Source organism: Nycticebus coucang, chromosome 1 (genome assembly GCF_027406575.1).
Source record: "Nycticebus coucang isolate mNycCou1 chromosome 1, mNycCou1.pri, whole genome shotgun sequence".
Taxonomy (NCBI): domain Eukaryota; kingdom Metazoa; phylum Chordata; class Mammalia; order Primates; family Lorisidae; genus Nycticebus; species Nycticebus coucang.
In genome coordinates, this window is record NC_069780.1 from 152,240,031 (window position 1) to 152,266,461 (window position 26,431).

General features: G+C 37.9%; 1 protein-coding gene across 6 annotated transcripts in view; it reads left to right on the forward strand.

Annotated features, from left to right (window-relative positions):
• The window catches only part of SLC38A9 (solute carrier family 38 member 9), a 96,046-nt gene that overhangs the window by 11,198 nt on the left and 58,417 nt on the right, over positions 1-26,431 (forward strand). For all 6 annotated transcript variants that reach the window (XM_053590486.1, XM_053590457.1, XM_053590446.1 and 3 more), the window contains one exon: positions 7,300-7,437. In XM_053590486.1, coding sequence (XP_053446461.1) covers positions 7,334-7,437 — 104 coding nt within the window. In that variant the 5' untranslated portion in view covers positions 7,300-7,333. The remainder of the gene's footprint in view (positions 1-7,299; positions 7,438-26,431) is intronic.

The following is a 26,431-nucleotide window of genomic DNA, read 5'->3' on the forward strand; positions in this document are numbered from 1 at the left end:
TTTTAGTAAAAATTACCATTGAATAATATACTTTATATTCAAGAACATTTCTTATGCTATGAATTTGAATATGTATAGTACATATGAATCTGTTTCAAAGAGTCAACTAAACTTTTTGCCTTAAAAGATTAAATAGTGCACTGATATTACTAAGCTAATTCAGAAGCTAGGGTCAACAGTTGGTGTAGAGTTGAGCTAAAAGTAAAATGATGAACTGAAAATTAGAATCAGTAATTAGTATCCTATTAGGTTTTATTGTAATATTTAAGTGATTTAGGACAAGTTACTTGACTTCTCTGGACTTCGCAAATTATATTTTTTAAGTTTATTGAGGGTGACTGACTTTTTAAATTAAAAAAAAATATATTTTTCTCGGGCAGCACCTGTGAGTCAGTGAGTAGGGTGCTGGTCCCATATACCGAGAGTGATGGGTTCAAACCCAGGCCCGGCCAAACTGCAACCAAAAAAAAATAGCTGGGCATTGTGGCAGGCACCTGTAGTCCCAGCTACTCTGGAGGCTGAGGCAAGAGAATCGCCTATCCCCAGGAGTTGGAGATTGCTGTGAGCTGTGATGTCATGGCACCCTACTGAGGGTGATAAAGTGAGACTCTGTCTCTAAAATATATATATATATTTTTTTTTTTTCTCAATACCTTATCATTTTGTGGGGCTCATTACAAACCTGTTGAATTAATATATAGGGGGGTCCATAAAGCTCATGTGCAATTTAAAATAGTTTAACATAGTAAATTGCACACTAACCTTTATGGCCACCCTGTATTGTTCAAAGTTTACTCATTACTCAGTGTTTTAGTTGTTTGATTTAAAAATAATCATTTTTACCATCATACTACTCTTTGTTATAAGATATAGAAATAAGCCCTTCTTGTTAGGAGAATATTTTGTTTTCCCATTTTTTTTTTTTTTGAAAAGTTACTTTAACTTTTTCTTTAAAACTTTAATGTTTTCTTTAACATTGTCTCTGATAGGACTAAGTTAAGGAGAGCTTTAACTTGCTTAAATGTTAGGCAGGAAAGCAGATGAGCAAAATGAAAAGAAAAGAAAGAGAAAAGAAAATGTACATATTTGGGGAATAGAACATGTCATAGTATCTGTGTCATATAATAATCAGTGGCATGTTAACATTTGCCTAGCTATTCATTACTGAAGAATTTTCCACTTAAAAAAAGGAAAGAAACCTTAGGAGGCTGCATATATTTTTTTAAAAAGCAAATATTTTAATTTGGTTTTTGATGAGAACAGTAATACATTTGAACATTTATATTTTCCCATTACCAAGTACTAACTGAAGTGTGCATCATCTCACTGAATCCTCAAACAACCTCGCAGAATTCATTTCAGTTTTGCAGATGGGAAAATGGTCTCATGAAGGCCAGATGGCTAGTGCTAAATTACACAGGTAGTAAGTGGCAGATGATACAGACTTCTGATTCAAAAACCTTATTTTCCTTGTATTCTTTCATAAATGTTACATTTAAAAAATTAAGAAAAGTGGATGTAAGGGTCCATTAAACACATATGGCAATAATAAAATAACTTATTAAGTAGTCTGAAAAGAAAAACAAAAAAGTAGTCTGGGCAGTAACAAGAACAAAAGTCGATGCTGAAAGACAAAGAACTTACAATCAATCCCAGCACTATGGTAAGTAGAGATGGGAGCGTCACTTGAGATCAGGAGTTTGAGGGCAACCTGAGGAAGAGTGAGACCCCATCTCTACAAAATAATAGAGACATTAGCTGGAGTGGTGGTGGACACTCCAGTCCCAGCTACTCAGGAGGCAGAGGCAGGAGGATCACTTGAACCTAGGAGTTTGAGGTTGTATTGAGCTATAATGGTGCCACTGCACTCTAGCCTGGGTGATAGCGTGAGACCCTGCCTCCAAAAAAAAAAAAAAGAGAGAGAAAGTAAAAAAAAAAAAAAAAAAGGCAACAAACAGAAGAGACAACATGAGATAGTAGTGAAAAGTACAGATTCTGGACTTAGACTGCCTAAGTTTGAATTCTAAATCAGCCATTTACGAACTTTATGATGAGTTACTTAACTTCTCTGTGCTTTGTATCCTGATCTACAAAATGCGGATACTGATAGTAACATATCAGATGAGTAATAAAGACATATCACTTGCCTTTGCATGTTAAAACCTATTCATTCATTTCATTGTATAGAGTTCTCTGCCTTTTTAAATTGTGAAATATACATATAGACAAGTATACAAAACATATGTACACACACATATATAAAATAATTATAAAGCAAATGGCCATGTAACCAGAATCAAATTGAAGAAATCAAATATTAGGCTGGGTTTGGTGGCTAATGCCTGTAATCCTAGCACTCTGGGAGGCCAAGGCAGGTGGATTGCCTGAGCTCATAAGTTTGAGACCAGCCTGAGCCAGAGCCAGAGCAAGACCTCTCCACTAAACAAATAGCCAGGCTTTGTGGTGGGTGCCTGTAGTCCCACCTACTTGGGAGGCTGAGGCAAGCGAATCGGTTAAGCTCAAGAGTTTGAGGTTGCTATGACCTGTGACGCCACAGCACTCTACCAAAGGCAACAAAGTAAGACTCTGTCTGAAAAAAAAAAAAAAAAGAAAAGAAATATTGACTTTACCATATAAAGCCCCATCCTGTCCTTCCATATCTCAACCTCCTATTTTCCCCTTGGAATAGGGTTTCCTAGCCTCAGAAGTACTGAGATTTTTTTTTTTTTTTTTTGAGACAGAGCCTTAAGCTGTCACTTTGGGTAGAGTGCTGTGGCATCACAGCTCACAGCAACCTCCAACTTCTGGGCTCAAGCGATTCTCCTGCCTCTGCCTCCCAAGTAGCTGGGACTACAGGTGCCCGCCACAATGCCCGGCTATTTTTTGGTTGCAACCATGATTGTCGTTTGGCGGGCCCAGACTGGATTCAAACCTGCCAGCTCAGGTGTATGTGGCTGGCACCTTAGCCGCTTGAGGCACAGGCGCTGAGCCAGAAGTACTGAGATTTTTGAGCTGAGTGATTCTTCATAGTGGGAGGCTGTCCTTTGTATTATAGGATGTTCAGCAGCATCCCTGATCTCAACCCACTAGGTGCCAGTGGTATTCCCCACTTTGTAGTGGGGTGAGGCCAAATTCCTTTTTATCCCCATCTCTACAATTCTTTCCATGCTATTTAAAGAGGACACTGTAGGGGGATAAGGGAGAGATTGTAGAAGCAGGGAGCTGGATTTGAAAGTGTTGCAGTAATCTTGGTAGGAAATGATGATCAGATTCTGAATATATCTGAAGGAAAGCCAATATGATTTCCTAATGGATTGAATATAGGTGTGAGAAAAAGAAGTTATGAGTGATTCCAAGAATTTTGGCTGAGCAACTAGAAGGATAGTGATTCCATCAACTGAAATCAGGAAAACACTGGGTTGGAATAGTTTTGGAGGAAGGAAATCAAAAGTTTAGTTTTTGGACACATTGGGTTAGAGTTATCTGTTACATTCCGGTGAAGATGTTGAAAAAGCAGTTGGATATTCATGTCTGAAATTCATAAGAGAAGTTTAGGCTAGAGATGTTAATGTGGAACATTAATGTGGTTAGCATTATCATTGTGTAAATCAATAGAACTTTCTATAACAATGGAAATGTTTTATATCTGCTAACCACGTATGACTTTTGAGTACTTCAAATGCAGCTAGTGTTACTGAGATACTGATTTTTTTATTTTATTTAATGTTAATTTAAATTTAACTAGCCACACGTGACTAGTAGATACTATATTGACAAGCAAGGGTGTTAAAACCATAAGGATGGATAAAATTACCAAGAGATTGAGGGTAGACGGAAAAGAGAACCAAGACTAAACCTTGGGACTCTGCAACTTTAAAGAGCTCTGGGAGTTGAAGAGCAAATAGCAAAGGAGCAGAGGAAGAGGAAGGACCAGTGAGGCAGGGAGAAAACCTGGAGGACTAATGAATCTAGTTTATTGAAGAGGAGATAAACATTTCCCTTTTAGCAAATATTTCTGACAGGTCAAGTAAGTTAAGGACTGAGAAATAACCACTGGCTTTACGCAGTCTGTCAGAACAGACTCGGTGTAGTGATAAGAAAGATAGCCTGATTAGCATGGGTTTGAGAAAGAATGAGAGAATCTTATTTATCTTATACTTTGTTTTTCCCACCTATTTTATATTTTCTTTTCTCTTTTTTGCCTTATTTTCACTTTTTTTTTTTATTTTTTTGTGGTTTTTGGCCGGGGCTGGGTTTGAACCCGCCACCTCCAGCGTATATATGGGACAGGCGCCCTACTCCTTGAGCCACAGGCACCACCCATATTTTCACTTTTTTTTTAATCATTCTCTTCTATAGATTTAAAGTTACACATTGTTTTCTGTTATGCTAATAGTATCTTTATACTGTCTCTGGGAGGCTAAGGTGGGTGGATTGCCCAAACTCAGGAGTTTGAGATTAGCCTGAAGCAAAGTGAGAACCTGTCTCTAAAAATAGAAAAACTAGGGCGGCGCCTGTGGCTCAGTCCGTAAGGCGCCAGCCCCATATACCCAGGGTGGCGGGTTCAAACCCAGCCCCGGCCAAACTGCAACCAAAAATAGCCGGGCGTTGTGGCGGGTGCCTGTAGTCCCAGCTACTCGGGAGGCTGAGGCAAGAGAATCGCTTAAGCCCAGGAGTTGGAGGTTGCTGTGAGCCGTGTGATGCCACGGCACTCTACCGAGGGCCTTAAAGTGAGACTCTGTCTCTACAAAAAAAAAAAAAAAAATAGAAAAACTAGCTGGGAGGCTGAGACAAGAAGATCACTTGAACCCAAGAGTTGTGAGCTATGACACAACAGAACTCTACACAGGGTGACTGAGTGAGACTTTATCTCAAAAAAATATATATATAAATATATACACACACACACACACCTTCAATATGTTATGTTGTCCTGGGCCTTACAAAGATCTTTAACACTTAACTTCTAAGACCTTTACCTGACTTTTTTTTCTTGTTGATCTGGAATTTAATTCTTTTTTTTTCTAACCATATACTGTATTGTTTATTAATTCTCTTAGTTTCATTAAACTTATTGAATCTGCAAATTGTATCTTTTATGAATTCTGGAGAATTATCAGCCATTATCTCTTCAAATATTACCTCCGTCTTCTCCATTCTTCTCCAATTACATGTTTCTTATACCTTCTTATTCTATCCTCCATGTCTCTTAACCACTTCGCACGGTTTTTTTGTCACTTTTTTCTCTGCCACATTCTAAATAGTTTCTTATAACTTATCTTTCAGTTCATTAATTTTCTCTTCAACTTTTAAACTTATCCATACATGTTAAAGTTTGGCTATTGAATATTTTTTTCTAAAAATTCACTCTTGTTCCTTTTCAAACATCCTAAGTCACTTTTTGAAAATGTCCTTGTATTTATTTAAACATGGCATCGTTGTTTTATTTATATTTTTATTCTGACAGTTTTTATATTTGAAGTTCTTGTGGATCTGTTTCTGCTATTTTCTCTGATCCTCATAGTGTGTTTTCTTCCTTTCATACTAGGTTATTTTCATCTTTGTACTGTTTGTTTCCTTAAAAGATTGTTAGCAGGACTTTCTTCAGGCATAGGATGGAGGTGTGTCCTCATAGGAAAGAGTTACATTTGCTTCTATATCAGTTACCTGCTACCAAGCAGGTTAATCTTAAATTACATTCACAGTTTAAAGTGCTTCTTGACCGTTTTGTTAATCTCCATGAAGTGCAGTTTATGGTAACAGATGATCAGTTTATGTTGACCAATATAACAGTTCCCCCTGCACAGATAACACTCACACACCCTGGCTGTGGTCAGCATTAAGAATACTTCTCTATAGTTCCCTTGTGAGGGAGTTAGGCACTTTTACATCCTATTAACCCCCACTCCGATGGTAAAGTTCTTTAGAGTTCCAGCTGTATTGTGGTGGGGAAGTAGAGAGAGGGGATAATTTCTTACCTTGATCATTCCTTACTTGGGATGAACACCAGGCTTTGTCTTCTGTTTCCCTGGTACTACAAAAAGCTTCGAAAACCTCAACCCAGATTCTCCTGGTGGGGTAAATACCTTCCAGGCAGCAGCAGTCTCCTTGCGTTTTTTACCTCCCTAGGTTCCTTAACTTCTTCTACAATGGCCTGACCTTTCTCACTATTTTTGATGTTTTTCAAAAATTTTTTGAATATTTCACCTGTATTTTTAGTTGTTTTCTGCAGGAAAATGGGTCCATATAGCCTAATCTGTTTTATTATTAGAAATGGATAGCTCCAATTATTTTTTGGTTAGCTGAAGTGTCAATGGAAAAGAACCTAAACTCTATAAAATAATTTCAAGAGGTTTATTCTGAGCAGAATATGTGCAACCATGGCTCAGAGAGCCACACCCAAGAAGCCTTAAGGAAGTGGTCTCCCTGTGGTTGGTTACAGTTGATTTTATACATTTCAGGGAGACAGGAATTACAGGTGTTAGAGTCAAAGGTGCCACAAAGAATCAGGCTTAGAGAGTGAATAGCAGAAGGTTGGAGGGTTATCTGCTGGAAATTTTTTGTAACCTGGAAGGAATGTTTTAACACAATCATAAAAACAAGAGAGTTCTATTCTGTGCTTAATGAATGTCCACTGCCACTAGAGCCAGAGAAAGACTAACATAACATGTAAAGTCATAAATCAATACATGGAATTTATACATTGGTTCTGTCTGAAAAGGCAACACGTCTGGAAGGAGGGCATTCCAGCTTATAGGTGGGTTTAAGGATTCTTTGATTTATAATCGGTTAAGGAAATGAAGCTTTAAAGGCTTGAAAAGTTTTAAGTTAAAATAAGGAAGTCTGTTAATCAGAAACTAGCCTCCAGGCGTGTATTGAACATAGACTCAAGTGACCTGTTAAGTAAATTGATAACCTGCAGGTGTGGTTTAAGCTTTGTATTGTATACACTGAGACTTGTTAGTGAGTTATAAAGGACATCTGGGAGAAGGGAAGGGGCCATCACAAGGAGTGTCTGACCTCCCTTCTCATGGCTAGCAGCTCAGCTTTAGGGTACTTCTGGGGTCTCCTTGGTCAAGACCAAGTCCATTCAGTCGGCTAGAGAGCTTACTATTTTATTTCAGTTCACAGAAGTAACTCCATTTCAAGTTAGTAAGCTTCTGATAAATATTTAGGCATGTATGTCATTAAGAGATCATTAGCCAGTTCCCACATTTTTTCAATTTCTTATGCATGCACATGTACAAATAAATAGTAAAATATTTTTAAATTAAATTATTTCTCTTCTGATTTATTTAGGACTAACTTCCTCAGTGCTTAGCCTCTGAGGAAAATGGCAAGTATGGATAGACATCCTCTCATCTCTGAGGTAGATCATGAAATAAATCCTGGTCCTATGAATATCCAGTTTGATTCATCAGATCAAAGATCCAAAAGGTAAGTGTTTAAAGTAACATACTTACTTTATAATTGGGTTTTTAATGATTTAAGTAGAATTAATTGTAACCAAACATGTATAGGTTTGATTATAAAGTACTCAATTTCTTACAGGATTTGTATGTAAATAAGTATATAGGGGGTAAGTAAATAGGAATACTATTTGTTGATATTTGAGATTATATATATTTTTTAAACTAAACTTAATATTTCTGTTGGGGGAAGGACTGGGTTAAGTTTTACAAAGTAAGCTACATTCATGTAATTTTTTTTGACAAATATGTGTTCCTTACCTGATTTATGCAAGTTAATATGCTAGGTGTTGGAGATAGAAGAGTACAAGTAATAGACAATCTGTATTACCTTTATTGATCTTAAATTTTAGCAGATAGTTCAAGATAATTTTAGTTTAAATACTATTTTATTATATACTGAGAAAACTGAAAATAATCCACTGAAAAACTATAAATAGTAAGAGAATTCAGTAAAGTGCTTACAAAATAGGCAAAAATAAATGGCTTTCCAATGAGAAAATTTAATGGAAGAAAAGATAATATATATGAAAAGAGTCTTAACAACTTGTGGCTCAGTGACTAGGGAGCTGGCCCCATATGCCGAGGGTGGCGGGTTCAAGTTCAAACCGAGCCCCGGCCAAACTGCAACAAAAAAATAGCTGGGTGTTGTGGCGGGCGCCTGTAGTCCCAGCTGCTTGGGAGGCTGAGGCAAGAGAATCGCTTAAGCCCAAGAGTTAGAGGTTGCTGTGAGCCGTGTGACGCCATGGCACTCTACCAGAAGGCAGTACAGTGAGACTCTGTCTCTACAAAAAAAAAAAAATATATATATATATATATGAGAGAAACTTTAAAGTGCTCCCAAGAGACATAAAATAAGATTTAACCAGTATTTCATCAACTCTGAGATACTACTGATTGTAAATTGCATTTCATAGAATGTTAACAGCAAGCAAAACTGCCACCAGTACTTCTTTTTTTTTTTTTAATTGTTGGGGATTCATTGAGGGTACAATAAGCCAGGTAGTACTTCTTTTTTTTTTTTTTATTTTTTTATTAAATCATAGCTATGTACAATAATGCGATCATGGGGCACCATACACTGGTTTTATAGACCGTTTGACAAATTTTCATCACACTGGTTAACATAGCCTTCCTGGCATTTTTCTTAGTTATTGTGTTAAGACATTTACATTCTACATGTACTAAGTTTCACATGGACCCTTGTAAGATGCTCCGCAGGTGTAAACCCACCAATGACCCTCCCTCTGCCCCCCTTCCTCCTCCTTCCCCTCCCTCTCCCACTTCCCCCTATTCTTGGGTTATAACTGGGTTATAGCTTTCATGTGAAAGCCATAAATTAGTTTCATAGTAGGGCTGAGTACATTGGGTACTTTTTCTTCCATTCTTGAGATACTTTACTAAGAAGAATATGTTCCAGCTCCATCCATGTAAACATGAAAGAGGTAAAGTCTCCATCTTTGTTTAAGGCTGCATAATATTCCATGGTGTACATATACCACAATTTATTAATCCATTGGTGGATCAATGGGTACTTGGGCTTTTTCCATGACTTAGCAATTATGAATTGGGCTGCAATAAACATTCTGGTACAAATATCTTTGTTATAATGTGATTTTTGGTCTTCTGGGTATATACCTAGTAGAGGAATTATAGGATTGAATGGCAGATCTATTTTTAGATGTCTAAGTGTTCTCCAAACATCTTTCCAAAAGGAATGTATTAATTTGCATTCCCACCAGCAGTGTAGAAGTGTTCCCTTTTCTCCACATCAACACCAACATCTCTGGTCTTGGGATTTTGTGATATGGGCGAATCTTACTGGAGTTAGATGATATCTCAAAGTAGTTTCGATTTGCATTTCTCTGATGATTAAGGATGATGAGCATTTTTTCCTATGTCTGTAGGCCATGTGCCTGTCGTCTTCAGAGAAGTTTCTCTTCAAGTCCATACCCAGCCTGCCATGGGATCACTTGTTCTTTTCTTGCTTATATGTTTGAGTTCTCTGTGGATTCTGGTTATTGTCTGAGACATAACCTGCAAATATCTTCTCCCATTCTGAGGGCTGTTTGCTTGCTTTACTTACTGTGTTCTTGGCTATGCAAAAGCTTTTTAGTTTAATCAGCTCCCAGTAGTGTATTTTTGAAGCGGCTTCAATTCCCGAGGGGGGGGTGGAGGCGGCGCTCCTCATAAAATATTTGCCCAGACTGATTTCTTCAAGAGTTTTCCCTGAACTCTCTTCTAGTATTTTTGTACTTTCATGTCTTAAGTTTAAATCTTTAATCCAGTGAGAGTCTATCTTAGTTAATGGTGAAAGGTGTGGGTCCAGTTTCAGTCTTCTACAGGTTGCCAGCCAGTTCACCCAGCACCATTTGTTAAATAGGGAATCTTTTCCCCACTGAATGTTTTTAATTGGCTTGTCAATTCAAATAACCGTAAGTAGCTGGGTTCATCTCTTGGTTCTCTATTCTGTTCCATACATCTACCTCTCTGTTTTTGTGCTAGTACCATGCTGTTTTGATCACTATCGATTTATAGTATAGTCTGAGGTCTGGTAGCATGATTCCTCCTGCTTTGTTTTTATTTCTGAGTAATGTTTTGGCTATTCGAGGTTTTTTCTGATTCCATATAAAATGAAGTATTAGTAATTCAAGATCTTTAAAGTATGACAGTGGAGCTTTAATAGGGATTGCATTAAAATTGTATATGGCTTTGGGTAGTATGGACATTTTAACAATGTTGATTCTTCCCAGCCATGAGCATGGTATGTTTTCCCATTTGTTAACATTTTCAGCTATTTCTTTGCTTAGTGTTTCATAGTTCTCTTTATAGAGATCTTTCACGTCCTTTGTTAGATAAACTCCCAAATATTTCATCTTCTTTGGCACTACTGTGAATGGAATAGAGTCCGTCACTGTTTTTTCAGCTTCACTATTGTTGGTATATATAAAGGCTACCGATTTATGAATGTTGATTTTGTAACCTGAGACGCTGCTGTATTCCTTGATCACTTCTAAGACTTTTGTAGTAGAATCCCTGGTGTTTTCCAGGTATACAATCATATCATCTGCAAAGAGTGAAAGTTTGATCTCTTGACCCTATATGGATACCCTTGATCGCCTTTTCTTCCCTAATTGTGATGGCTAAAACTTCCATTACAATGTTAAAGAGCAGTGGAGACAATGAGCAGCCTTGTCTGGTTTCTGATCTGAGTGGAAATGATTTCGATTTAACTCCATTCAATACGATATTGGCTGTGGGTTTGCTGTAAATGGCCTCTATCAGTTTAAGAAATGTCCCTTCTATACCAGTTTTCATAAGTGTTCTCATCATGAAGGGATGCTGGATATTATCAAAACCTTTTTCTGCATCAATTGAGAGAATCATATGATCTTTGTTTTTTAATTTGTTTATGTGCTGAATTATACTTATAGATTTATGTATATTGAACCAGCCTTGAGACCCTGGGATAAACTGACTTGGTCATGATGTATAATTTGTTTGATGTGTTGCTGGATTCTGTTTGTTAGGATCTTATTGAATATTTTTGCATCTATGTTCTTTAGTGATATTGGTCTATAATTTTCTTTTCTTGTTGGGTCTTTTCCTGGTTTGGGGATCAGGGTGATGTTTGCTTCATAGAACATGTTGGGTAGTCTTCCTTCTTTTTCTACGTTTTGGAACAGGTTGAGTAATATAGGTACTAGTTCCTCTTTAAAGGTTTGGTAGAATTCTGATGTGAAGCCATCTGGTCCCGGGCTTTTCTTTTTAGGGAGATTTTGTATGGTTGATGCTATTTCAGAACTTGATATAGGCCTGTTCAACATTTCCACTTGATTCTGGCTAAGTCTTGGAAGGTGACGTGTTTCCAAGTATTGGTCAGTTGCTTTCAGATTTTCATATTTCTGAGAATAAAGTTTCTTGTATATTCATTAAGGATTTTTTGAATTTCTGAGAAGTCTGTTGTTATTTTGTCTTTGTTGTTTCTGATCGATGAGTTAGAGATTTTACTCTTTTTTTCCTGGTTAGGGTAGCCAAAGGTTTATCTATTTTATTGATCTTTTCAAAAAACCAACTTTTTGATTTATTGATCTGTTGTATTATTCTTTTGTTTTCAATTTCATTTAATTCTGCTCTAATTTTGGTTATTTCTTTTCTTCTACTGGGTTTGGGGTTGGAATGTTCTTCCTTTTCCAGTTGCTTGAGATGTCCCATTAAGTTGTTAACTTCCTCTCTTTCCGTTCTCTTGAGGAAGGCTTGCAGTGCTGCAAATTTTCCTCTTAGGACTGCCTTTGCGGTATCCCAGAGGTTCTGATAATTCCTGTGTTCATTGTCATTTTCTTCCAAAAATTTGGCATTTTCCTTAATCTTATCTCTGACCCAGCTATCATTCAGCATAAGGTTATTTAACTTCCAGGTTTTTGTATAAGTATGCAGATTCCTGTTGTTACTGAGTTCAACTTTTATTCCTGGTCGTCCGAGAAGATGCAAAGAATAATTTCTATTCCATTAAATTTACTGAGGTTAGACTTGTGACCTAAGATGTGATTGATTTTGGAGTATGTTCCGTGGGCTGATGAGAAGTATGTGTATTCAGTTTTGTTGGGATGAAATGTTATGTAGATGTCTGCTAAATCTGAATGTTGGATGGTTAAGTTTAAATCTAAAATTTCTTTGCTTAGCTTCTTGTTGGAGGATCTATCCAACACTTCCAAAGGAGTGTTGAAATCTCTGACTGTTATGCAGCTGGAGGAAATCAAGTTGCTTGTGTCTGTTAGAGTTTCTCTTATAAATTGAAGTGCATTCTGGTTGGGTGCTTAAATATTAATAATTGAAATCTCATCATTTTGAGTATTACCCTTAACATATGAAGTGACCATTCTTATCCTTCCTTACTTTTGTTGGTTTATAGCCTATTGTGTCTGCAAATAGAATTGCAAAACCTGCTTTTTTCTGATTACCATTTGCTTGAAATATGGACGACTATCCTTTCACCCTGAGTTTGTATTTATCTTTTTAGGTAAGATGTGACTCTTGTATGCAGCAAACATCTGGCCTGATTTTTGTATCCAGTTAGCCAACCTCTACCTCTTTAGAGGACAGTTTAAGCCATTCACATTAATGGAGAATATTGATAAGTCTGGTAAAATTTGGGGTATCAAGTTTTTTGAAAGTCTAGTGGACATTTTTAATCCTTTCGCTGTTGCGGAAGTTGGAGTTTGATCAAAAGTTTCTGAGTGAGTTTACTCTTGTGGTAGAGGATTGGGCTGGTCATTATAGAGGATAGGTCTGAGAATATCCTGAAGAGCTGGTTTGGTTATGGCAAATTTCTTCAACATATGAATGTCATTAAATATTTAATTTCTTCATCATAAATGAAACTCAGTTTAGCTGGGCACAGGATCCGGGGTTGAAAGTTATTTTGTTTTAGGAGATCAAAAGTCAATGACCACCCTCTTCTGGCTTGAAAAGTTTCAGCAGAGAGATCTATAATCATTCTAATATTCTTCCCTTTGTAGGTAATAGATTTCTTACATCTGGCTTCTGTCAGAATTTTCTCCTTCATATTAACTTTAGTGAAGTTAATTATGATATGCCTGGGGGATGTCTTATTCGGGTTGAGTCGTGCTGGGGTTCTGAAATTGTGTACTATCTGAATTTCAGAATCTCTTGGCATGTCTGGAAAATTCTCTTTCATAATTTCATGGAGAAGAGCCTTTGTGCCTTGTGAAGCCACTTCATCACTTTTAGTGATTCCAATGAGGCGGATGTTCACCTTCTTTGAATTATCCCAGAGCTCTCTGAGAGACTGATTCATTTTTGCTCTCTATTTCTCTTCCTCTTTGAGAGTTTTGGAGCATTCAAAAGCTTTGTCTTCAATGTCAGAAATCCTTTCTTCTGCTTGCTCCACTCTGTTACTGAGGGATTCTACTGTATCTGTTACTGAGGGATTCTACTGTATTTTTCAGATCTTTGAGGGCTGCAAATTCTTGCTTCAGTGTGTCAGAATCTTTGGTGGTTTTGTCTTTAAATTCATTAAATTCTTAGGCAACTTTTGAATTTCTCCTCGAATTTCTAATTCTGACTTTTGAATAGCTCCTCGAATTTCTAATTTCAAATTTTCTTCCATTCTATTAATCTTGTTTGCAATCCAAATTCTGAATTTGACTTCTGACATCTCAGCCAGCTGTGTATGAATGGGATCTTCAGTTACATCTTCCATATCTTTCCTTGGGTGGTGGTGGGGTTGATCTATTCTGGTTATTCATGTTACCAGAGTTTTTCCGCTGATTCTGCCTCAGGGGTTTGCACCTGCCTGAATCTGTGTCTGCTCAGCCAGGCCGCTGCTCTCTGCCTCTATCCAGCAGGGGGGAGGTGAGGCCTAACAACCTTGGGCGCTTGATGGAGGCTGGGGGTTGTTCACTCAGTTCCAGCCCCGCCCCTGATTGATGTTACTGAACATCAGTAACATCAGAACAGAACAGAACAGCTTTGTGGGAATTTGTTTCTGTCCCTGTTAAATTCCCCTGCAGAAGAGAAGTTGTTTTGAGTTCCTAGAACCTGCGCCTCAGGCCCTGTCTTTGCTCCTGTAGGTTTGTACTCGCAGCACAGTTAGGTGTCAGTTCTAGCCTCCTGCCTTCCTTTATCTATAGGCTGACGATCCCCTGAGGGCCGGGTGAGTCTTAGGCTCGGTAAAGCGGTCCTCTCGGTCTGCCCCGCCCTGGGAATCTCCCAGCTCTGCGTGTGCGTTTTCTAGTCCCTGCGCTCTACCCAGGCCAGTACCGCCTCAGGCAAACCCTTTATTCACGGGGCCTGTGTTTCCGTCCCAGATCTGTTCCGTGGTGGGTGCCACCTGAAAAGATGCCCAGTTTCCTCTGGTTGCTCAGAGAGACAGGGGGTGTGACTTCGGAATATCCGGGGGTGAGCCCTATTGTTGCCAAAAACGGCTGCTGCTATGCGCCTCAGGGCACTGCCACTCTAGCATCATTCCCTCTCAGCCGACCGTCCTCTCCTCACTCTCGTGCTGCAAAATCAGCACTGACCAGCTGCAGTCCAGTCCCTGTCCACACCCCTCAAGAAATCACCCAAGAATCTGGACTCCTGGGGGACAGGCCTCCAGACCTCAGAGTGAGAGTGGAGGGGAGTGCTGGGAGCTCAAAATTGCAGGTAGAGAATATATACAGTTTCATACAGTTTTATGCCTGGCAGGAGAACACCACGGCACCCTAGTAGGGGAGGTAGGTCCAGTTTTTTAGAGGGTCTCTCCCGTGGAGTGTAGTGGGAGGACCTTTGAACTCTGCTCGTTTGTTTGTGCGGCACGCTGAGCTGTTCTCATGGGGGAGGGGATCCCATCTGCTTGGTGATGGATTTTATACCTTTTGTTTGCATCCTTGAGGTCGCAGCTCGCCTCAGTGGAGTTGATGTATGTTCTTCAACCTTCTCTCTTGGTGCAGCTCTAATCCACCAGGTTACTTGCTAAATTTCTGTCCTTTAACTCTCCTTCTGGACAGGAGCCTCTGTGGAAAGCTGGCTTCATTCAGCCATCTTGTCTCCGCCCCCCGCCACCAGTACTTCTGATGCAAAATCTCTTCAAACTTAGAATTTTTGTTTGTATTTACTGAACTCTTGGACTTACTGGATATTTTATCATATATTTCTTGTGCAATTATAAGAAGGAAAATTCAAATTATATCAGTTATTATTAATTCCTTACATTAGCATCTGATTCTTCTGAATCGCTTTTTGACTCAGAGACTTCAAAATAGGTGTTTTTTTACCACCCTGAAATTATCCTTTGTGCCATTAAGAACCTTAATGATCTAACATTTCTTGAAAAGGTTTTCTTCCGAATGACTGCCATTTTGTTCTGATGCTTGCACTTTCCTGATCTTACCAGAAGGTGTCACAGAAGGTTTTTTAACATGACTCATGTAAGACGCGTGGTCATTAAATGGTTCGTCTGAAATAACCAGGGATAGCAGTTACCCCTGTTATATCACCAGGAATAACTAATATCATATTGCCACCTATTAACAGTGATTAAAATGTGTTTTAGATTATAATTAGATACATACTTATTTAGAAATGTTTAATGTATATGTGAGGTTTATTTATTTATTTGTTTGTTTATTTATTTAGAGACAGAGTCCTGCTCTGTTGCCCTGGATATAGTACAGTGGTGTCATCATAGCTCACAGCAACTGAGCTTAAGCAATTCTTCTGCCTCAGCCTCCTCAGTAGCTGGAGTGTGGTACCACAGCTGACTGATTTTTCTATTTCTGATAGAGCTGAGGTCTAGCTGTGACTCATGATAGTCTGGAACTCCTGAACTCAACAGATCCTCCCACCTTGGCCCCCACAGTACCAGAATTATAGTTGTGAGCCACCACATCCAACTTAAATGTATGTAGCTAGAGGTAGCATTGGAGTTTATCACGTTAGAAATTGATAATTTTTGTTTATTTTGGCCATCAGAAAAGATAATGAAATGAATATTTTGATTCTCACTTATATATTTCAACATCAGTAAATATAAGCACTAATGAATGGTGACTGCTCAGGATTTCTTGAAACCTCTAAATTCTATGATAAATAATTGACCACTGTGACAATAGAACATAGGTCATAAAAGTGTCTTCCAGTACAGTAAGTTGGCAGGAGTTCAAACAGTCCTCTGAAAATTTCTTTAGCTTGGTAGATTAAATGGAAATACATTTTCTATAACAAAACTTGTCAAAGTAAGAGGGAATCAACTCTTTATAATAATGGCATAACTACCTAGGTAAGCATGTTTTGAGAAAGGCAAATATAGGAACCTAGTGATGCTGAATGTTGATTTTCGTGTGAAATAAATTCTATGGAAGAAAACAGAAACTATTTCATGAGAAAAAAGTGTGAGTACCATAAAACATTGTTATTTCTGTTAAAATATGGATTACTTTAAAATTCATATACACTAAGAAAAAAGTATTTTCCATTAGAAGAACCAGCTTAGACAACTATTTCCAAAATTTCATTTTAGAGTTGGCTTATCATTTTGTTTATATATCAGTATCACTTGTGTAATGTTATAATTTAATATTTCTTAAACTCTATTTACTTTTTAAAATTAGGGTTAATTTAGCTTTATCTTCACCTATTTGTGAAATGGTGAATTTGAAGTGTGGTTTATACTTTTTTCTAATATGCATTGCAGTAAATACCAACTACTTAAAATGTGTTCATCCTGTGCCACCTAGAATCACCTTACATATCACTATACTTTAGGAAACTTCTTTGGCTCTCATAGTACAAAAAACATATTACACTTTTGAATTACTGGTCCTCATATTAGCTTGTGGTTTTCAATCTCTTCCACTAGGTGGCAATCAAAATCATGTATTAGTTCACATGTAAGAATTTTAATAACTGCTTTGGACTAAAAGATAACATGCTGGACTTGCTTATCATTTTGATAGAACTGGGGTTCCAACTAAACAGGTGGAGGCAGGAGCATGGCATTATAGGGAAAGTATTCATGTCATAATCATTTGAATCATTTGGGGAGCTTTTCCAACTATACGGCTTAGTTTTTGCTCTGTACACCCTATCAATTTTCCACTTGGTTTGGGATGGTGAGACAGAAAGGTTTAGAAGTATCTTATGTTGATATATTTAATATATTCTGTTAGTAATTACAGGTCTAAGAGATTATTTTCCTGCTTTTCTCAGACTTTCTGTTAACCGACTATGCCCTGGGGGACTTGACCATCCCAGTCAGCCTACAACCAAATTGTGACAGTGGTTAATTTGGTTTTGAGCTTTGTTTTTTGTTTTTTTTTTTAAATCTTCCTCTACCACTGTTTCCTCTTCTATTGTCTCAGGTCCTAGGGCTTTCATATTCTCCTTTGTTTGTCCAGTGTTACCCAGGGCAAGAATTTGTTCAGATTTAACTCCCTAGGCAATACCTTGTAAACCATACTTTTCTTCTGCCCTTTATTTACCAGTGCTCATTGGTCCTATTCCTGCCAGCGCTCGGTTGTTACCTTGGTATTATAAAGGAAAACAATCTGATGTGTCAGAAACCGAATCTAATACCTTTCTGTGGCTATCCTGAAAATACAAAATCCTAACCTAAAAGGTCAAGGTTTTTCTAATAGATAACATTTCAAGTGCTCTGATAAGCCATTGGAGTAGAGGTGAGTATTTAGAATAGACAGCAGTTCTAGTGTCCTTAAACGCATTAGGTATGCTATGGCACCGTCTTTCTTATAATGTCTTATAGTCTGTGCCTCTGTAACTGGCCCTTCACATTCACCTGTCACTAATACTGTCATTGTAAAGCAGCCTAAACTGACTGTTGTTGGTGCATGTGGTCTTAGGAGAGAGAAAAGAAGAAAGAAAAATATAGAGAAAAAAGAATTGAAGAGGATAAAAGGTTTCCAGTAAGACTGGAAATAAGGTCCCAGTCTAACAAAGTATGCATTTAGTTTTAAGGCATCTCCAACTTGATGGCCATGATTGTCCTCTTGAAGCATAAGTAAGTCCAAGGCCATATGTATTTGGAGAATCCTGAAGAAAATGGTAGCTTAGTTGGGTTTGCCTAGAGCATTAGGGCCAAGTCAAAAGTGTGTTTTGTCGGGAGGAAAGGGTATAAAGCATTGGGCTAGCATCATTCTCTGATCAATATTATAATATATCCAAATATATATTTAGTCAAAAAGGTTTTAGTGCAATAATGTAATAGTACTGAAAAGCAATGAAACCAATGGCAAGTATATAACAAGAGATTTGAGACTTCTTTTAACAGACTTAAAGCCAAATAGTTGTTGAATTAGTGGAGGCACATGAAATGCAGGATCTTGTTAATGTCCAGCGATATGGAATTCTTGTTATTAAAAATCGCATAACGAGATTATGTGTCTTTGGCTTGCCTGGGTTTGTTTGTTTTGTTTTGTTTTTTTGGGGTGTCTTATTCTGAAATTGTCCCAAATTGTTCCAGGGGTTCTTACATTGATATTTCTTCTTCCAATCTGTTCTCTATTCCCTTGTCCCAAGTTATGGTTTCAAAGGTATTTTAAATATTAACAGATAAATGAATGCTTCAACATTTTAAATTAAGAAATATATTTTCCATAAAATAGTATTGGGAATTATTTTGGTGCTATACTTACAAAAAGGCCCAGCTCGTTTGCAAGAACATCAAGTTTCTTAATTTTTTCTACTTCAGTACTTTCTAGTTTTATTGGCATGTTATCACTACTTCTTAAGGTTATTTTTCTTTTTCATTTATTCAAACACTGGGTTTTTTTTTTTTTTTGTAGAGACAGAGTCTCACTTTATGGCCCTCGGTGGAGTGCTGTGGCCTCACACAGCTCACAGCAACCTCCAACTCCTGGGCTTAAGCGATTCTCCTGCCTCAGCCTCCCGAGTAGCTGGGACTACAGGTGCCCGCCACAACGCCCAGCTATTTTTTGGTTGCAGTTTGGCCGGAGCCGGGTTTGAACCCGCCACCCTCGGTATATGGGGCCGGCGCCTTACCGGCTGAGCCACAGGCGCCTCCCACAAACACTGGGTTTTTTTTTTTTTCTAATACTAGTTTTTATTTATGCCTACCAATACTCTGTTTCATTTACCTATACTTCATATATAGAATGGCTTCTTAAATCCTGGCTTATTTATTACAAATAGAGGCAAGCATTAGTCTTCTTTCTTATATCTTTGAGAATAGCTATGCTTGAGAATCTACATATTAAAATACATGTAATTTTGGCTCAGCACCTGTAGCTCAGCAGCTAGGGTACCAGCCACATACACTGGGGCTGGCAGGTTTGGGACTGACAGATTCAAAACTGGCCCAGGACCTGCCAAACAACAATGACAACTGTAACAAAAAAATAGCCAAGCATTGTGGCAGGTGCCTATAGTCTGAGCTACTTGGGAGGCTGGAGGCAAGAGAATCGCTTAAGCCCAACAGTTTGAGGTTGCTGTGAGCTATGACGCCATAGCATTCTGCCGAGGGTGACATAGTGAGACTCTGTATCCAAAAAAGAAAAAAAACATATAATTTTATTGTAAGTTACTTTCATTTTATTTCTCTCATGGTAAGAATTATTTTATTTTAAAAAATGTCTATACATACATGTATTCTCTATTTTATTAAGGCTGGTAAATGGGGTATTAATTGCTTAAAAAGAGGACATGGCCTTTGTTCACACATTGCTGGTGAATGGAAGCAAGGTTCATCCATTTTTTGAGAACAGTTTGACAGTCTCTCTTTTGAGGGACTAAACAAAGTTATCATATGACCTAGCAACTTGCTCCTAGGTATCTATCCAAGCAGACATTTACACAAATACTTGTGAGTACATGTTCATCATATTTGTAAAGACCAAAAGTATAAACCACCCAAATATCCATCAATTGAGTGCATTGATGGTATAGTGGTGAGTATAGCTGCCTTCCAAATGTCAATCAAAGTGTGATATATGTATCCATACACTGAACTATTATTTGACGATTTAAAAAATGAAGTACTGACATGCTACAATATGAACCTTGAAAACATGCTGTATAAAAGAAGCCACTCAAAAAAGATCACATATTATATCATTCCATTTATATGACATGGCTAGATTACGTAAAGCCATGAAGACAGAGAGTAGATCAATGGTGGCCAGGGGATAGGGAGAGGAGAAAATTGGGTCTGGGGATCTTTTGGTGATGGTAAAAGTGCTCTAGAGTGGATGATATGTAGTGATGGTGGCACAACTCTGCAAATGACAAATTAAAGAATTTGGACTGACCAAGTTGTTGAGAATAACTAGAAAAGTTGAAAAAATGTTTTTAAAACTGCACTCGAAGATACACACTATGGGTTCTAATGTACCCATAATAATTAAAAATAAAATAAAGGAAGGAAAAAGTATGCCCTAATAAATACTGATTTTCTCTAAAAAAATGAAGAAATCTGGTCGGAGACATGGGAAAACTACTAAAACAACAAAGACTTGAGGCCTAGAGCAGGAAGAAGATAGAAAGCCAGAAAGGAGACACCAGCATTTCCTCAAGAGTGGCTGCCAGGTCTAGGTTATTAACTTCGGTGCTGAAGTACTGACATGCTACACTATGTGTGAACCTTAAGCAGAGCTTTTGACAGCCTTATAGACAAGAATGAAACATTGGAATCTAGAGCCCACTAAGTAAGAATAGGCTTTCCATAAACTTTAGGTTGGAAGCCCAAAGGACTACAGCTGAGAAATAGGAGTAAATTTGAAATAGAGCAGCCTTGTTGCAGGGACTGAGGCCTAGCTTTAACTTGTTCAGTCCTCCAAACAGGATTAAGGTAAATCTAGGATTGCTCCTGTCTCAAATTGACTTTCCAAAAGCAATATGAACTCTTTCCGACCATCCTGAACAACTAGTAGTACGCGTTACTAAGCACCCCATAGGATCACCCGGTGAGCGACTATGCTGTAGGTTTTGGCTGAGCCCAACTGGGAGTGGAACAAGGTCATTTTTAGAACTGATGGTTAGGTGCTTTGGGAGGGTTTCTGTACAGGTCCTGCCCTGTGTAAGAAGATATGTTGTAGTAGTTGAGCTGAGGTTAATTTTCTTTTTGTTTGGTTTTTTTAAATTTGGCAGGGCAGGTTTTATTTTGGACTATTGCCTTTATATGTCTGTCTCATTTAAATATGAGATTTTGCAAGGGATAAAGAGGCCTTGGGATTCCTGGTTCTAAACATTTCTAAAGGGAAACCCTCTTCAGCTGCTCCCTGACATAGATGAGGTAAGGGCATTATAATCTCCTCCCCATTTATCCACTTTGCCCAAGAAGCAGAGTAGAAGCCTCTCCTCCAGCTCTAAGTCCCTGAGGGGACCTTCAGTGGTCTAGAAGTTGGCAAATATTTTCTATAAAAGACAAGACAGTAAATATTTTAGGCTTTGTGGACACATGGACTCAACTTTGCCATTGTGTGGTGAAAGTAGCCAGACACCAAACCTAAGTGCATGGACCTGGCTGTGTTCCAGTAAAACTTTATATGTGGAAACAGACTGAGCCCAGATTTGTCCCATTGGTCCATAGGTGACTGAGCCCTGGTCTGCAAGAAAGGATTCAAGTATAAGCAATTATGGAGACTGCTATTTCCTACCACTGTGACTTACAGGGATACCACTTGTTTCTGGGAAAGTTAACAAGTAAGGCCCACTCACCGTAATTTCATTCCACAGTCACAATTACTTCTAATAAAAATGTTTTGATCAAAATGGCTCCTTAGGCAACAATCTCTAGCCTCTCCCTAAACCCTGAAGCAAACCTAGAGTCCTGTGGAAAGATCTTCCAAAGATTTTAATTGCTATAAACCCTAGGGGATAAAGATTAAAGCTAAGAGTGATAGATAAGGGGAAAGTACTGGGTTTCAAAGGGTAGTAAAAAGTTTTACAGTAAAAATTGTTCTTAAAGATTGCTGAAATACCAAAAAAAGAAAATGTTATAAGCCTTTTCCATATTAGGAGTTCTTTCTAAACATCATCTGAGTAAATATATATTATTTAAATGTACATAATTTAATATATTTGAATATTAAGCTGTTTACAATTTTAATTATTTTATTTATTTATTTTTTAAGAGACAGCCTGCTAAATTGCCCAGGCTGTTCTCAAACTCCTGGCCTCAAGCATCCCCCTGCCTCAGCCTCTTAAGTAACTGGTATTACAGGTACAAGCTACTGTACCTAGCATTAATTATTTTTAAAAGGCTGTGATTAGCAGCTTTCTACATAATTTTATGCTACATTTTGATCTCTTTATATACAGTCTCAAAAGTATAATTATTAGAATAAAGAATATAAACATAGTTAAACCTCTTGATACATACAGCCAAATTGCTTTCTAAAAAGGTTGTGCCAACTTTGTTTAACCAGCAAGATGTGAAGTATTTTAACATGCCCTTTCTAACATTACTTTTTTCTTTTTTTTTTCTAAAATATGTCTCATATTTTGTTTGTAAAATTTTCCTATATGTAAAAGTTAGATTTGAGCCAATTGGCAGGGCAGGTTTTATTTTGGACTATTGCCTTTATATGTCTGTTCTGGTATTCTGGGACTGGTCTGTTGAATGACATGCCATGCAACTGGCAGTGGGTTCTGGTCAGGCTACTACAGTATTTGGCATCTAAATTGAAACTTTGGCCATCATCACCTGAATGACTGATTTGTGTCAGCCATTTGTTGCTAGTGGTAAAGCAGTTCTCTAGTCCTGTGGTCCCAATCCCTGGCCGTGTTAGGATCCAGGCCACACAGCAGGAGGTGAGCAGCAGGGTCATCAAAGAAAGCTTCATCTATATTTACAGCTGCTCTCCATCCTCCCACCGTGGAAAAACTGTCTTCCATTACAACTGGTCCCTGGAGCCCAATAGGTTGGGGTCCAGTGCCATAGTCCATCTGCCTTTTTTGAGAGCTATGATGCATATTTCTAAGGCTTGGTGTATAGAATCCCTTTTCTAAGTGTCTTAGTCTGTTTTGTGATGCTGTAATAGAATACCTGAGACTGTTTAACTTATAAAAAACAGAAATGTATTTCTCATAGTTCTAGAGGCTGGGGAGTCCTAGATCAAGGCACTGGCATTTGGCCTGGTGAGGTCTAAGCAGCAGAAGAGGAAGCTAGCCAAATGCTGTGTGGAGCCTTTTTTATAAGGGCCTTAATTCCTTAATGAGAAACAAGCCCTCATGGCTTAATCACTTCCTATAGGCCCTGCCTCTTAGTATCATCGTGTTGGCAACACCTACATTTTGGAGGGTACACAGTGGAGAGGAATAAGAGGCTCTCTTTCTTTGGTGATTTGTTTATAGAGTAGATGCGGTTTTGTTGTTGTTGTTGTTTTTTTGAGATAGAGTCTCAATATGTAGCCCTCAGTAGGGAGTACAATGACGTCACAGCTCACAGCAACCTGAAACTCCTGGGCTTAAGTGATTCTCTTGCCTCAGCCTCCCAAGTAGCTGGGACTACAGGCACCTGCCATAACACCCCATTATTTTTTTGTTGCAGTTGTTGTTTAGCCCAGGCCGGGCTCAAACCTGCCAGCTTTGGTGTATGTGGCCAGCGCCCTACTCCCTGAGCTACAGGCGCTGAGCTAATGCAGGGGTTTTTTAATTAAGAGAATTAAGAAAGCAATTTTGGTATTCATCTGAAGAATCGGTATTAAAAATAAGATGTATCTCAATATACTACAAATATATTTACTAACTTCTTTACCTTCTTTTGTTGTCTTTCTAGTTTTTAAGAAAAAGAAACTTTAGTTAAAATGTTACCCTGGCATTTTTCTTATTTCCCACTTTTTTTTCTTATGGGGAATTACTAGGTTACGAAACTGGAAATTTTATTCCTTTTCCAGAAATTCTTTTGGTAGATTTGTGTAAGAAGGAGAATAAAAATTGGCATGGTATTGCAGCCTGAACCCTACTCTTCATTTATAATTAAGGCAAGCCCTTTAGTTCAAAATATTAGGTTAATAATATCTGTTAAGTTATTGCACTTACATAAATTAATACTTTTTGTGCTTTATTTTGGCATTCTCATAAGTAGATAAAAGGAAAAGCTATGGGGAGCAGTGTGCCCTGTTGGGAATTTTTCCCATATTCCTAATCGTCCTTTGTTTAATGTTGTTCACTATGTCCTTTTGGAAGCACTCTTTCTAGGTAAAAGATGAGACAGAGTGGTAGTATTCCAGCTTACGTTAACCATGAGAAAAACTGAAGCATCTTAAACTGACTGAAGTGTTCCTGGGTGTTTATGTAACTCTTTAAGCCCCATTGTGGTACTGATATTAAAACCTCTGAAACCTTGCATTTCTGTTACTGGTCATTTTGTAGCCATAAAAGATTATTTACCTCAGCACAATAGAATTAAGACATAAGTTATGGATTTTTTTAATTTATTTTTTTATTGTTAAATCATAGCTGTGTACATTTGTGCAATCAAGGGGTACAATGTCCTGGTTTCATATACAATCTGAAATATTCTCATCAAACTGTTCAACGTAGCCTTCATGGCATTTTCTTAATTATTGTATGTAGACATTTGTATTCTGCATTTAGTAGGTTTCGCCTGTACCCATTCTAAGATGCACCGTAGGTGTGGCCCCACCCATTACCCTCACTCCACCCTGACTTCCCCCCTTCATTCCCCTCCCTTGGCCCTTTCCCCATATTCTTGTGCTATAGTTGGGTTATAGCCTTCATATGAAAGCTATAAATTAGCTTCATAGTAGGGCGGAGTACATTGGATACTCTTTCTTCCATTCTTGAGATACTTTGCTAAGAAGAATATGTTCCAGCTCCATCCATGTAAACATGAAAGAGGTAAAGTCTCCATCTTTCTTTAAGGCTGCATACTATTCCATGGTATACATGTACCACAATTTGCTAGTCCATTTGTGGGTCCATGGGCACTTGGGCTTCTTCCATGACTTAGCAATTATGAATTGGGCTGCAATGAACATTCTTTGTTCTTTGTCTTTGTTATATTGTGATTTTTGGTCTTCTGGGTATTTACCTAGTAAAGGAATTATAGGATCAAATGGCAGGTGTATTTTTAGATCTCTGTTCTCCAAACATCCTTCCAAAAGGAAAGTATTAGTGTGCATTCTCACCAGCAGTGTAGAAGTGTAAATCTCTGGTTTTGGGATTTTGTTATGTGGGCTACTCTTACTGGGGTTAGGTGATATCTCAAAGTAGTTTTGATTTGCATTTCTCTGATAATTAAGGATGATGAGCTTTTTGTCATGTGTCTGTAGATCATGTGTCTGTCTTCTTTAGAGAAGTTTCTCTTCAAGTCCCCTGCCCACCCTGAGATGGGATCACTTGTTCTTTTCTTGCTCCTACGTTTGAGTTCTCTGTTGATTCTGGCTATTAAACCTTTATCGGAGGTATAACCTCCAAATATTTTCTCCCATTCTGAGGGCTGTCTACTTGCTTTGCTTACTATGTTCTTGGCTGTGCAGAAGCTTTTTAGTTTGATCAGGTCCCAGTAATGTATTTTTGATACTGCTTCAGTTGCCTGGGGAGTCCTCCTCATAAAATATTCACCCAGGCCAATTCCTTCAAGAGTTTTCCCTGCACTTTCTTCAAGTATTTTTATAGTTTCATGTCTTAAGTTTAAATCTTTTATCCAGTGAGAGTCTATCTTAGTTAATGGTGAAAGGTGTGGGTCCAGTTTCAGTCTTTTACAGATCACCAGCCAGTTCACCCAGCACCATTTGTTAAATGGGGAATCTTTTTCCCACTGAATGTTTTTAATTGGCTTGTCAAAGATCAAATAACGATAAGTAGCTGAATTCATCTCTTGGTTCTCTATTCTGTTCCAGACATCTACTTCTCTGTTTTTGTGCCAGTACCATGCTGTTTTTGATCACTATCGATTTATAGAACAGTCTCAGGTCTGGTAGCATGATTCCTCCTCCTTTGTTTTTATTTCTGAGTATTGTTTTGGCTATTCCAGGTTTTTTCTGATTCCATATAAAAGGAAGTATTATTTCTTCAAGATCTTTAAAATATGACAATGGAGCTTTGATAGGAATTGCATTAAAATTATATTTTGCTTTGGGTAGTATAGACATTTTAACAATGTTGATTCTTCCCAGCATAAGCATGATATGTTTTTCCATTTGTTAACATCTTCAGCTATTTCTTTTCTTAAAGTTTCATAGTTCTCTTTATAGAGATCTTTCATGTCCTTTATTAGATAAACTCCCAAATATTTCATCTTCTTTGGCACTACTATGAAAGGAATAGAGTCCTTGACTGTTTTTTCGGCTTGGCTATTGTTGGTATATATAAAGGCTACAGATTTATGGGTGTTGATTTTGTAGCCTGAGACATTGCTGTATTCCTTGATCACTTCTAAAAGTTTTGTAGTAGAATCCCTAGTGTTTTCCATATATACGATCATGTCATCTGCAAAGAGTGAAAGGGTCACATCTTCT